The 14,600-nt window shown below is 37.8% G+C and overlaps 1 protein-coding gene across 1 annotated transcript in view; it reads left to right on the forward strand.

Annotated features, from left to right (window-relative positions):
• NAV2 (neuron navigator 2) overlaps positions 1 to 14,600 on the forward strand; it is a 210,795-nt gene that overhangs the window by 120,532 nt on the left and 75,663 nt on the right. The window contains 1 exon segment of the mRNA XM_064657171.1: positions 3,460 to 3,582. Coding sequence (XP_064513241.1) covers positions 3,460 to 3,582 — 123 coding nt within the window.

The raw sequence follows: 14,600 nt of genomic DNA on the forward strand, positions 1-14,600 counted from the left end.
CCATCTGTATGAAAGTCAGTCTGGATATGACAATCTTCCCCAGATCATATGTTTAAACTTTTTCTTATTTTGAGGCAAGTGAAAAAGTACTTCCAAGTCCTGTGGTTTTTTTTGCATTGAGTGTGCTGGCAGAGTTTTTAGGAGTCATGAAATTAGCAAGGCATCTAGTGCAAATTTATTATGTTTTTTAATAAGAAAAGTCAAATAAATTACACCTAATTGATAACTGGCCTAATACAATTGTTTGGTCTGCAATGAGTCATTGCAGAGGAGAAGCTGATATTCTTGTGTTCCATATTGTGTGGGTGTAATAGGACAATAAATTCAGGTAGCGTTGAGTACTGTTACAGTTGTATACAGGATAATATTTCCTAGTTTTATTCCTCCCCAAGTAAAACATTGTAAGATTTTAGAAAAATATGCCTTCCTTATATTCTCCTTTCTCATAAAGCAAATATGTACAGCAATAATAGTGTATTCATAAAGGCAAGACAGTGTCTTAGAGCCAAGACAGTTTTAAGTTTGAAGAGATGGAGAGGAGGAAAAAGAAACAACAGTTGGAGGTTTGTGGCACCAGTAACTTTTAATCTCCTCTGTACTAACAAATGGATAATAGAGAACTTTTTTTTTTTAATTTATTTTAAAGTATATTCATTGTAAATGTGCTTTTCTCCACGGACTTTAGAAGTAGTACCTTTCCTTCTTCCTTCACCTCACTGTTGCATGCAGGACTAAGGCATCATTGGTTTTGGCATCTTTTCAGAATTAATCATTCCTGGGTAGAAGATAGTGCGTGAAATAAAAATAAGATATAAAGCTTTCAAACTGTGATTACACAAACCTGTTTCAAAATACAAAGATCTACCTTGTGTTGTTCTGGCATGTGAGAAACTTGTCCTAGTGGTATGGGGGCTAAAAGTCATTGTTTGTGTCTGTACTTTTTCACATGGTTTTGGTAAGAAAAACTGTCATGGTCTAGTGGTCAAAGGTGCCAAAGGCATCCAGCTTCCATTGACTTAATGTAAGATTTATCAGTGCTTGAAAACAATAAAAATCTGACTCTTTAGTTTTCAGTTTGTTGCAACTGCAGAATTATTCTAATCTTTGAGCTTGCTGAGCTTCTGCGTAGAACATAAAATATGCTGATGCTGATGAAAACATTGATTTCAGCATGGCTAACTCTTGAAAGGACTAATCATATGCCAGAAATCTGACAACAAGCTAAAGGCTGCATTTTCCAGTACGTGTGCAATGGGTATTGATACAGAAATGTGTTTCATGTGCAGACAAGTAGCTGCACTAAACCAATCAGTGTATGTGCATTAGATGCTTTTGCAAAATACTATTTGCATGTTTGTATAACAATATGGTCTTAAGCTCTGCTTCTCTCTTCTTTCCCTTTATTTTAGTAGCTTAGGGGAAAAAATATTCTTCCATTATAAAATATTTATAAACTGTCAAACACCAGTTAGAATGCCAGACCTAAGGCAAATTCCACATGTTACAGTGCAACTGCTCCCCATGCTTTCCACAGTCTTTGTTTATGAGTTTGGAGAGTCAGTCCCCACAGATTTGCTGAATGGAGAATACTCTTTTGTCTGAGTTGACTGGCTTAGCAACAGCCTCTTTGTTAAACTCCACAGAGACTCCTGGGTTGCTCCTGGGATGACTCTATACAGATTTATACATGTAAGTGAAATGCTAACCAGCAGACTGGGCAAGGCTTCCCAGCTTTTCACCATCCCATTTTTATAAATGTTGTAAACCAGTTTGACTTGGGTGAAGTACAACTGCTGCAGTGAGATCTGACCAGCAGAGGCACTGCTGGCTGCAGCTCAGAGCATCTCTCCTTTCTTGCTGTGGGTAAGGGTGTCTCCCTGTTAGGGAGAAAGCTCTGTGCTTTTTTAAGCAAGAGGAAGGTGTCCTCAGTATCTAGATATTATTCTATGGGCTGCTGTTGATTTGCTAGTGGCTGAAGGATTGAGAAGATACAACCCCGTCAGCTCTGAACTCAGTGAGGTATGTTACATGTCCAGCACTGTGCTGGAAACAGCAACCATAGTGCTGGGCTTGTTGGAGTTATTTCAGTCTCAGGTGTGTGAAAATCTTTACGGTGTGTTCACTCAATTGTCAGTGCTGCTCCTGTAGATCTATGTGGGCTTATGAACTGGTGGTGGTAGCACAGAGCTCACTCCATGCCAGTGTCTTTAGAGGCAAATGGAACTTGCCTTTCCAGTTTAAAGTTCTTGCATATATCTGTAGTCAGAAATACCTAAAGAAAGGAAGCTAAACCAAGAGAAAAATCCTCCTGTTTTATCTTGACACTTGGGACTTGTTGACTTACTACTCTCATAAAATGCCACAAAATATTTTAAGACATCATTGAAACACTGGCGTAGGGAAGCTCATTGAGAAGTTATTCAAGAAGGCAAGACTGTAGAAACATCTTAATTTCAGTATTTCAGTGACAGCTTAATATTCAATATTAATTTCATGTTAAAATATTTTTTCACTAACTATACCACAGTGCTGGGTAGTTGTACAGTTTTTCTTTTTTACTGCTAATTCTTAAAGTTACGTTACGTGATATCTGTTGCTGTCTGCTTCGGTACTGACTTCAGCAAAAATTCTGGAAGACATTACCTACGTTATCATGAGGAATTGTTCGTGGTCATCAACTATATCTAACTCTTCAATACCACCATATGTCATCACCATTCAATTTCAGATTAATTTTTCGTTTGTCTAAACTAGAAAATAAGAAATGTCCTGCCTTAGCAATTTGTGAAGTGATATATGTACACATGGCACTTCTTAGTATCTAAGGATAGTAATAGTACATAGTAATTTTTATATGCAGGTGGTTCTGGGTCACAGTTGGAGCCAGAGTAGAATGCAGGAGCTGAAACAAGGTTGAAAAAAACTTTTCATTCATGCTGCAACTTTGATTGCTTTAAATCTTGGGATACTTAATGTTCGTGGATCATTGACAAAATCTAGGGGTGAATTCAATGTGATTTTTGTAGTTAGTTTGTGAAGGTTTGAGATTTTGATTGTGTTGTTTTAGCCCATGCAGAAAAATTCGAGGTAGTATAAACTATGTCTTTTTGGGGCCAGAAAGGGATCATTAATAGTAGCATTCACAAATATTAAATTACTTCCATGTAGGCATCCTTAATGAAAGTCAAGTATTCTTCCTTTATCGCATTTATGTTGAAATTCAATTCTTGATGATGAGAGAGAGTGCAAAGTGTAATGGAGACTGATGAGAGACAAAAATCATCTCCGATCTAATCAAGAATAAAGTTTTCCTTGCTTCTAATTCCAAGTCATATCCTTAATTTAAAAGTGGGGAAATTGTAACACACAGTTAAAAACATGCAGAAAATAAGTGCTACAATAAAATGTCAAATTTGTATTGTTTTACTGAGCGTGACATCTTGTTTTGCTGTGTCTAAGGTACATGACTGATGGAGGTCTGGGCCTCTACACCCGGAGGCTGAACAGGCTTCCTGATGGAATGGCTGCGGTGCGGGAGACGCTGCAGCGGAACACGTCCCTGGGGCTCGGGGATGCTGACAGGTAAGGCCTCAGCCAAAAAATGCTCCCATATAATGGTGCAATTCCCACTGTATCTACTGCATATTGGATCTCCTGAGAAAAAATAGCTTTGGGAATTCAGATATTGAATATGTGGAAATAAGTTTCTTCAGAGTGTTTTTGTATTACGTGTTCACAGAGGTGTCAAGATAAATGCTGATTTTATGTCTTCTGATTGCTTTGCTGAAATGTCCTCTGGGGTTTTGTGGAGAGGATATAGCACAAGAAAATGTAAAACTTCTATTTTAATAGTGTTTGAAATACAAAAGACCTAATTCTGTCCTGATTTCCACTGATTCTTTCAAGTCCAGTGTGATTCAGTGTGAACAGCTAAGGCCAAAGATCAAGAATTAGGGGACTGAAAATCCATAATTTATGGGAGTGCAATCAGAAAGGAACCCAGGGAGATGGATATATTCTGTTAGAGCTCAGATAACTGGGTTAAATGCTGTTGCTTTTAATGACATCGGCATATAGCTGCTTCTTTCTCTTCCAAACCCAAAGACTGATGAGCGTTACTGTTGATGTAGTAAGTGACCCATATCCTTTTTCTTCCACGAAGGGCCTCTGTGTATAAAACATAAATTCTAAGGTACATGTTCGAACCAATGTCTGAATTAAAAGTTTTTTGTTATCACTAAGTCATTCCTGGGACATAACGCACTTGACTGAGCCTGATATGACACTTTCTTCATAGTGATGCATGTATTCCTAAGGAAATACAAGTGGTGGAGAATCTGGCCTTGTTTTCTAAGCCAGCTGTACTAAATCTACTTCAGCGTCCTTGTGATACTGGTAAAGAGCAGGATGGTAAATCTAAACAAAAGAACTAAAACCTCCCAGAGAATCCCAGCTCAGTTTGAATTACAAGTCAACATATGCTTGCCAGTAGTAAAATATGCCTTGATTTTTCAGGAGCTCATATCTATTTCTGAAATTTGCAACTTGAAACCCAACCAGCACTCCCTGCTGGTGCTGTGGGTGAAGGCATTGCCACTTTGTGATGCAACTGGAGACTAATCTAAAGTATCATCCTCTTCTGCTGCTGTGGCTTCTGAACATTGCCACAGCAACAAAGGCATCAGTTTAAAACACAGCATTGGTCTAAGATAAAGTATATTATTGTTTAAGTAACTGTCAGCCTTCTGGAGAGCCAGTGATACATTCTTCCTCATTGGTTCCTTCCTCCAGTATTTTCTGTGCTTGTTACACGTTTCCTTTGCTGAGCTCCTTCCCTGAAGATACAACACATTAGGTACCAATTAGGTACATTTGACAAGAGAGATTATTTGTGTGCTTAAATATATTCCACCTAGAGTGGGACTGTGACCCACTGAAATGCAATCCTTAGTTTGTCAGTTGTTTCAGCTTTGAAAATCATCCTTTCAGTTCATATGGAGGGGACAGACTTTACACACAACACACTCTCTATATGGCTGATGACTTATCTGTGACACAGGATCACAGAATAATTACCCTTGGTAATTTTGCTGTGTGTTGCTTTTCTATTTAGAGTATAAAGCTACTCACCTTATGCAGGAGATGAAAGGTTTCTGACAATAGGGCAGTGATTTAAAAACAGCTCCTCTTTGCTTGCTGGGTGACTGTGATGTGCAGTTTAAACAAAAAATTAATTTTAGTTTGAGCAGCAGTTTTTCAGGGTGAAAATGGGCATAGGCAAAAAGAGTTGGATAAAAAATGCAGTAACTAATTGTTTTCTTCATTCTGTGAATGGAAGCAGTGAGAAGGAGTGCTGAGTTGCTTTATTGGTACATGTAGAAAACACATTAAGATTATATTTAACTTGTTCAAAGCAGATGTTAGTTGAATGCATGGGAGAACAAGTGTGAAAAACTGTGAACCTGTGAGTATGAGGTTAATAATTAAAAAGTTATCAGAGGAATTTTTGCAATATACTTGCTTGTTTAGTTTCTTGTGTTATTAATTGTAGAAGTTTAGTTGTGAGGCTTTTACTCATTGGCTCTGGTAACATAAAGCACAGACCTTAGAAAGTATATTTTCCCCTGCACAAGGGAAATCCAAACAAGGCACTTGAATTTAATGCTTGATTGCAAGGTTAATGGAACTGTTGCACAACACAGCTGAGCTTATTTTTTGACTTCAAGACAATTTGTATTTGCCTAGAACAAAGGCATTTTAAATAAAAAAGGCTTTAAAAAAATCTTTTTATTTAGTTTGTGATTATTTTTTTTAAAAGTTGGAAATTAATCTCCTATTGTTTTGTCACTTCTGTATATATGGATTTGGTTACCATCTGGTTATTTAAGTTGATTTCATATTGGCAGACGCTGCTTGATCTGAGACTAAATTTTGCCTTTGCCTTCATAACTTGCATTTATAAATATGTATAGAATAGAGAGAAGAAATTTGAAACTTGGATTTGAATAAATCTTTCTGTAATTCTTTACTTGTGTAACCTGTTATTTAGAGAAGGTAATTCAGACCTGTGTTGATTTATCATATCTTTGTGACTAGGACAGGAGACTGTTTAATGAATGTGCACTTGTTGAGAGTAACTTTAATGCTGTTATTAAGGAAATGTCTATATGACCTTTTAAAAAATCCTCGGGGATGAAGTGCTTTAGTAACTACTTCTGGGTGTGATTAACTTGTATCATTTCTCTATTACAATTTTATTTGAGGTTGCATGACTTACATGGCTTTGCATAAAGGCATAAAAAGGCCTTCCCAGTTTCTGACTGTAAGGACCTGTCTCATCAAATAGTGGATTATGTTGTCTTGATACTTCCAGCAGCTACATCTGTGAGTAAAACATGGCCCGGGTTCTGAGTGTGCTCTTCAAGTGTGTCTGTATCATGGTTCACATCCGTGATGACTACAATACCAATCTTGTCACACTCTCAGTAAAAAAGTCCATATTCAGTTTAGCTTGTAGAAGGATTTGTGACTGAAGCTGCTTCCTGGCAGTCAGTAGCATTTTAGAAGTATTTCCTGCCTTTGGAAAGCTTTCTGTCTAATCCCAGAGGAGACTGTGGAACCAGGACAGGAGATGGACAGGAAAGAAGAATTGGAAGGAAAGCAGAAGCCGAGCAGAAAGCCAGAGGACATTCCATGCAGAGCACACAGACATCAACATTAATAAGAATGTCATTGAGTGCAGATTTTTAGTAATTTCTACAAATGGTAAAAATTATAGCTTTCAAAAATAGCTGAAGAGTAGTGTTTTGCTGTTATTTTGCATTTTATAAAAACAGATTAAAGTTATTTATATGTCTTTTGGCTAAGGTAGTAGACAATGCTTCATATTTATTTGCGAAGTAAACTCCTTTGACTGGAGTACGTTTAAATTAATTAACTGCAGTTTAATTTCCTGAATCCTGCTACAGTGATGAGATTACTAAAAAGATAGGTTAGTACTTGGTGATGGAGGGAGATTGCTGGATTGTCTTCATAACCATGGGAACTTGGATCACACTTCAGAAGGGCTGAAAAGCAAGTTGAAGCAAATTCTCAGGTTGGGGGCAATATTGGCCTGTTCTGAAAAGTGGGGAGAGAAGATGTCACTGCTTTTGGGAGGAGGCAGATTCCACTGAAAGCAGAATTACAGCCATGGTGTTGATGGGTATTGCTTAAGAAGCTGCATCAAATTTCCTTTCTTTTTTCTTTTTTTTTTTTGGATGGTGCTTTATTGTAGACAATGGAAAATTTTATAACATAAGGAAAAGAAAATGGAAATTTTTGTTAAGATATTCTTTATGCAGTTTTACAGTAAGATAAGAACAGCTTTAAGTCCTGACTGTGTGTTTTCAGTTTTTCTTCTTAATTGAGACAGTGAAGCGAAAGTTAAATGAAGGTGTCTGTAATTCCTGGCTTTACAGATGAGGAGTTGAGTCCTCCAGTCACAGAAAATATCCATTAGCAACACTGCCCCATCACTACCCATCTCATCATTGCTGTGGTTTTACTACTCTAGCAGTGGTAGCATGATACATAAGAAAAGGGGAAAAAACAGAGAAAATGGTTCTGGAACAGATACATATAGGCACAAAGACTGGATAGTCTTTGTCTTAAAATCTTAAAGCATGACTGGGTTATATCTTAAACTTGAGATGGACCCAACTCTTGTAATAATATGTAGAAATAGATATTCCTGCCTTGTAATGGCAATGGAATTCCCATCATCTCCTTCCCCCGCAGCATCTCCTTCTCCTGCAGTGCTCTCTGAGGAGTGTTGATGTAAGTGTTTGTGGAGTTTCACTGTAAATGAACTTGCAGGGAGATTCCTCTGGTATTTTATGTGAAGGAGTTTCTGGAGGGAGGGTGCCCTTTCTGTCAGGAAAAGGAGTAACTATATCCATTGAAATCATCTACAGACCCTCAGGAGATCTCAGCTGGGGAAGTTGCTGCTACACTGTTACCACTCTACCTGGAAGATTTCATGCCATCAGTTCACAGTTCCTTCACTTCCAGAAAGCCCTGGCAGCTGTACTGGCATTCTGTTGTTATGATTAAGATAATTTGTAAGGTCTATTTTTCCCATTTCTTTTCCTTGCTGGGGCAGTGTTACACCCCTACTTAAGGATCTTGTATACTAAATAAGCATAATTTTGTAGAAAATAATTTAAAAGTCTCTAAGTTGTTCTAAGATAACATAGATACAAGAGTATTTTTGTGCATTCATTGCTCACTGTGTCTGTGGTGTGAGTCACTGCAGTTTGTATATATATGCCCATCTAGAGATGCTTAACAGGAAAGTCACAGGACTGGTGAAATTATTCATGCCTAACAGATCATCTACTCTGCTTGACCATCTGTTTGGATTATATCAGTACATTAGAAAAAAGTACTACTGCTCCTAAATATGCAGGTTGTATCTTGGTACTTGTAGATACCCATCTCTCTGTCTTTGAAAGATCCCACATTTATCTTGAAAACTGACTCTCAGAAACAGGGAAAATTCACATTGCAAAGATTCTTTGAAGTTTATAGCCTTGGGATCTGCTAATTAGAATCACAATACCATATACTTTTATTTTCCAAGGACTCTTTTCACAAGCTGTAATCCAAAGTGGTTTTAGGTTACATAAAGTAATTGCCAAGTTAAGCAACAGTCGTTTAAACCAAATGTATAGTAGCTATACCTGAGGGCTGAAATTAGCATTAGCAGAAGGAAAGAAAGGCCACTCCACTTTCAAACAAGGCAAGGTTAGTCAAGGAAAACTATGACTTTTGACAGATCTGTTCCAATGGTCTAAAGGTGACAAACTTCTCAGCATGTAAACTTTTTTTCAGGCCTAAATAATTTTCATTATTTAACACTGGTTGAAGAGCAGTTACTCTAAATCTAACTCTTAGACAAAGCAGAGGAAGATTTAGCATGGAAGGGCATGATATGACATTTCTGTGCTGCAGAAAAGAGAGAGATGGATGATTTATCACCTGAGTAACATGGAGGGGTTAACTGGGGAGAGGGAGCAGATTATTACAGGCTCTAAGGGCTGTCTCTTTATTGAATCTGGGTTTTAATATTCACCACAGTTATTATTTTCATACTCTGGTTTGTTCTTTGATGCTTTGAAGATGCTTTATAGAGCTCTCTTGAAGATAAGAAGGAAGAGGTCAGAGATGACCCACTTGAGTAACTGGGTTCTTCCCAACTTTGTGGCTTTGTGTGAATTTGTTCAGTGAACATAGTAATATTTTTTTCTTTTTTTTTTCCACAGACATATTTTTTGGGATACATATGGTATGCTGGATGAAGTATTCTGGGAAGTACTTCTGTAGGATTTGATGATACTGTCAGTGCTGTTTAGAGAGGTGTGATGGAATGGAGATAGGCTTGCAAGTTTTGTTTGTTTCCCAGGCTGGATCTAATTTTATCCATTGCATGATGGTAACAAAGAGTTTCCTTCCAACAGTCAACTTAGTGAGGTTAGGAGCTGTTTGAAGGCTAGAGAGAGTTTTGAGGAGAGGAAGTAGATAATTTTTCAGCAGAAATTGTATTAGTGTAAAATTTTCAATCCAGGCTCCAAATTACCACATCATGTAGCAATAGCAGATACATGATTGATACGGGGTAGTTGAAGCAGTTTTGTTCCTGTTAGTTAACTGGGTTTTTTTAAAAATAAAATTTGTTTTCCTGTGGGTGAATTCCTTTTCCCTGTATTCATGACCACAAAAATGAAGCAGATTTTACTGCAGTTAGGACCTATCCAGGTCCTAAGTCCTATCCAAGTGCATTCAAGAAGCCAAGAATTATCCTACTCTTCTCTTATTCAGGTATTCTCTAATACTTGGTTTAGTATTAGAGGCTGACTAGGCAGTTGAGAGCAGTTCTTCGCCTTTTTCAAAAACTTTCTTCGTTTGAGGAGGTGCAATTCTACCACTCAGTCCTAAAAACCAACCTGCAATTGCAAGCTCTTCTGTCTAAAATTAGTAGATTAGGCAATCTTTACGTGCTTGTCTGTCACTATAATTCTAAACCTCTTCAGAACTTCCTTTTTGCTTAGATGTAAACACTGAAGAGATAGGCTGGATCTAAGCTTTAGGAGCTGCATTTCCTGTTGAAACTTTTCCCCTGGTGTCATAGCCCTTGCTTTTGTTGCTGTGATTCTGATTCTGCATTCCTATATACGTTAGGGGGTATTTACATCTCTCCTCTAGCATCTAATTAAAATGTTTAAGCCAGGAGCTGAAGTTCACTACAAAGCTAATGATAGGTGGGAGGTGCCCTCAAGGGAACAATTCATCATGGTTAAGCCAGAAGTTTCTTTTTACCCTTGAATTCCACAGATTGTCACTTCCCCTGGAAGGCTGCGCTGTGTGGACAGGTGAAGGGACCTTACCTTTTCCAGAATTCTGGATACTGATTCTGTGGAAAAAGGAAAAACTTCCTAATGTAAGCAGATGACTAATTTGCTTTTAGGGATGGCAAAATCATGATCCTACACCACTGGAACTAGATTTTTCTGAAGAGATGCTTCCTTTCATACACCCCCACTTGAGGTATATAAGTATAGAGTTGATCTCACTGCTGATTTGGAGACTCTTCTGAAGCTCTCTCTATTTCTGGTTCCACTGCCAGAGATTAGCACTGTCTTTTCTGTTGTATGAAGTGGCTTTTAAAGCACTTTAGGCATGTGGGAAATTAAGCTTGTATTCTAAGGGTAAACAAGATTGTAGATACAAAGACCATTCTGAACTGTATCAGGGTCTTTGTGCTTTGCATGACAAACCGAAGAATGTGAAATGCTTGCTGACATAGTGCAGACTTTGTTGTTTGGTTTTCCATGTCGAATGGCAAGAGAGTCAACATGGTCTCACAACTGACCTACACCAGTAACCTCTGAGTCTGGGATTTGGAGATTGAATAGATAAAACTAATAGCAGACAGCTGTCAGGCTCCAAAAGAAGAATCACAGTTTTGGGCTTCATGGAAACTCATTGAGGCTGTAAAGCAAATTTCTAGACAAGTGAATTCAACTATTGTGTTTATTATTAAATGTCTCATTACTGGAAAATCTAAAGATTCTTCCTCTGATCTTTGTTTATTCATCATAGTTTGTTGTCCATAATTGTACCTTTCAATTAGTTGTTTTTTTTTTCCTTCTGCTCTATGGCTATGTATTATAGTAATAATACATAATAATTCTGCTCTACAGCTTGTGATTATAATATTCTATTAGTGTTTGCTTCCATGTCAATAGAAATATTAATGTGAATGGCCAGAATCTAAGGTTTCTGTTTAGCAGATGAATGTTTCCTGTAATAGTATTGTTTGGAAAATTACATCAAAATTTTGAGTCCAAATGTAAGATGCATGCGTTTTCCTGCATGTTCTTCTGAGCTTTGCTGAAGTATTTTTCCTCTTTTTTTTTTTTTTTTTTTTTTTTTTTACTCTATTGGTTAAGTTTATTGAATATTCAGTCATTTATTCTCAGTTTTGTCCCCTTCAGTGAAGAGCTTTCAAACACTGCAGATGGGGTGAGAAGTTTCCATCAGGGAGACCCCTCCAAGGAATTCAGGATATCTAGGTGCTTTGATCCATTGCCTGTACGAGGGAATGAGACTCCTAAATTGGACATGTAACTGAAATGTCTAAAGTTGGACGGGACTCTGGTATATCCAATAGATATCCACATCTGCAGCATAGTGGAGGAAGCTGTAAGGTATCCACAACTCTGAGCTCATATTTAAAATGCTGTGTATATCACAGTTGTCTCCTTCAGCTATTCTCAGTGGTAGCTCCTGTGTTTTAGAAGGTAATGAAGTAAGAGGGATGCTTTTGGGCTGACAGATGTTAAAGGAAATGAAAGCATCCCTGACCTGGCACTCATGGAGGCAGAAGGTGTCTTCAGATAAAATGAAGGTTCATTCCCTGTTTCCATGGCACTTCTTAAAGAGATGCACTGTATTCCCCTTCTGTTACAGACCTTGTCTATCAACTATAACTGAGTTTACATAGAGAAGGGAATGTCTCATTCCCCATGTATGTCTACAGACAGAAGTGCAGAAGGTGGAGGGTATGGAACATGTAGAATGAATGTCTGTCCCCAATGGAAGGACAATTCCATCTCTGCAGAGGAGCTCTGCTGCATTTTACCAGTTGGGGAGTGGAGTGGCAGAGACAAAAGTACATAAGTATAATTTTTCTGCCCCATAATTATTGCAGCTCCTGCTTATGTCACCTGTTCCTTGGTGTCATGATAACTTCCTTGGTGTCCAATAAGGTATTCCATATTGGGGGTCCATACCCTTCTTATCTGTAAGTCCTATTCTGCTCTCCTCCATTCCTCAGCTTCCTCGTGGCATAGGGATTTTTCAGCAGTATGATAAGGTGACTTTGTGACCTTTTTATGACAGTTAATAAGATTCACAGTGAAGTTGAGACTCCACAGAACAAGTGGTCACTTTGCTCCTGATCTTTCCGCGTTGAGCCCCAACATCCTGAGGCTTAAACAGCCTGGTGCTACACAGCTCCATGGGGCTGAAAAACAGTCTGCTATTATATAAACAGGCATTAAGGCTTTCACATGATGTTCTTATGTTGCCTAAGTATATGCAGTTAAATATACATTTGGTTTCGATAAATAACTGCACATTCCACAGTGTAAATACTTGGAGCTACATTGTGCTGTTACAGCAGAATTATGAGAATGTGTGTAATTTGTTTTTATTAGTTCAAGGGGTTTTTATATTCTCACTAAAAATAAAACGTCTAATTTTATTAAAACTGATTGCTGCAGTTTGAAACTAATTAATTTGACGTAAGTGGCATTGGAACGTGTGAAACCTGTGTGCAGAGTTAGCACAGGGAGCCTCAATAACTACCCCACTGCTGGAGGCTGTGTTTATGTGTGTCCAGGTATAGATGGTCAATAAGTAGCCAGAGGATAAACGCTAAACATTGAAAGTTTGATTAGTGCCTGAGCAAAGTCCAAGGGCTGAGGTCAGCTCTTTTTAAATATATGGGTTTTTTTTGTTGTTTCTTAACTTACAAAGGCTCAGCTCAGCAGCTACTGTGGAGTTACCATGTGCTCTCCTCAGCCCCAAGTAATATTTTTATCTTTGTAATCTAATTTTAACTTTAAAGTTTATCTTCTCTGATTATGTTGTTAGTTTAAGTTAATTTTCATATATATCAACTAATTCTTTCGGTTTGATTTGGGGGAAATGAGCAAACCACCTTGAGTGTTCAAAAAGGTTTAATTCCCTCTTTCATGTTCATAGTCAAGACTGATTTATTCTTGTTATGAAACTTGCAGCTAGAAAGGCTCTTCCTGACATGACTTAATGCCTTAAACATTTCTTTTAAACTATTGATGTTATTTGATACTGTCTGATATGTGCATACATAGTTTTATGTTTCATTTGCATTTTTATGCAAAGATTTAATTTTTGTTTTCAGAGATGACTGAAACATAATGTTGCATTTGCTAAACTGTAACTGTTTTGAATGCAGAAGGGATGAATGGAATATTATCAGGAAATGGCTAGAGATGTATTTGTAGACATATATCTCTATGGAAAAAGGTGAGAGGGAAAAGGAGAAGGAAGAATCACCAGTGGGATTCTTCGCCTATGGGAAAGAAATATGAGTATTTGTGCCAAATAAAGCTCACAGAGGTTACATTCACCCAGGAAAGCCTTATATTCTGCTTAGTCTATCTTTTGGGATTGTATATATTCTCCATCTACTCCTAGATAGAGAATTTATCAGTTTGTGCTTTGAGAGCATTTCTGAACCAAAGGACTCATCAGGTGGTGGCAAGGAATCTGCATTTACCCATTCCTAATGTCCTAAACATGCATGCAAAGGAAAGACAGAAATTTTCTGAAATCGGAAGATTGTGATTTCAAACTGAATTCAGGCTGTGAGTTCTGTGCTCTAATTTCTGCTGAAATTCTTTGCTGGCTTTTAACTATAACCACTGAGCTGTTCCTTGTTAATATAGATTAAAAGCCAAAATGCCATATGGCAACAGGAAGTTGCTTGTCTTTCCTTTTGGTGAAAGTATGCTGGGGGTTTGACCAACATGCAGAGGGTAGATTCAGAGGTGTCTTCCATGCTGTGGCTTAGAGTTTGGGACCCTTTCTACAGTAGCTTCTGACCAATTCTCAATTTTAGTGACAGTCTCATCTCTCACACCATGTTTTTATGGACTGACTTTACATTAGCTGTAATGAGCTAAACGTGAGACTCATAAAATAATCACTGTTTTCTGTGAGTCATACCATATGTTCCCCTCTCTCCACCACCACAATTCCAGTCATTCTTTTCTGTGAGTCATACCCAGTTTTTTTACCTTTCCTATATCATCCTCTCTGTGCTACCAAATAGCTTTCCCTTGCAGCCATCCATCTCTTTCCAACCAATGCACTGTGCTGGCAGTGATGGGCTTTCATCACATGTACCAGTATCTTCAACAAATTACTGAAACCCCCCTTTGTTCGTGAAATGTGTTTGAATCTTAAAGTCACTCCCTACTTTGGATACATTCTCCTCTTACTTATTGACA

Source organism: Pseudopipra pipra, chromosome 6, assembly GCF_036250125.1.
Source record: "Pseudopipra pipra isolate bDixPip1 chromosome 6, bDixPip1.hap1, whole genome shotgun sequence".
Taxonomy (NCBI): Eukaryota; Metazoa; Chordata; class Aves; order Passeriformes; family Pipridae; genus Pseudopipra; species Pseudopipra pipra.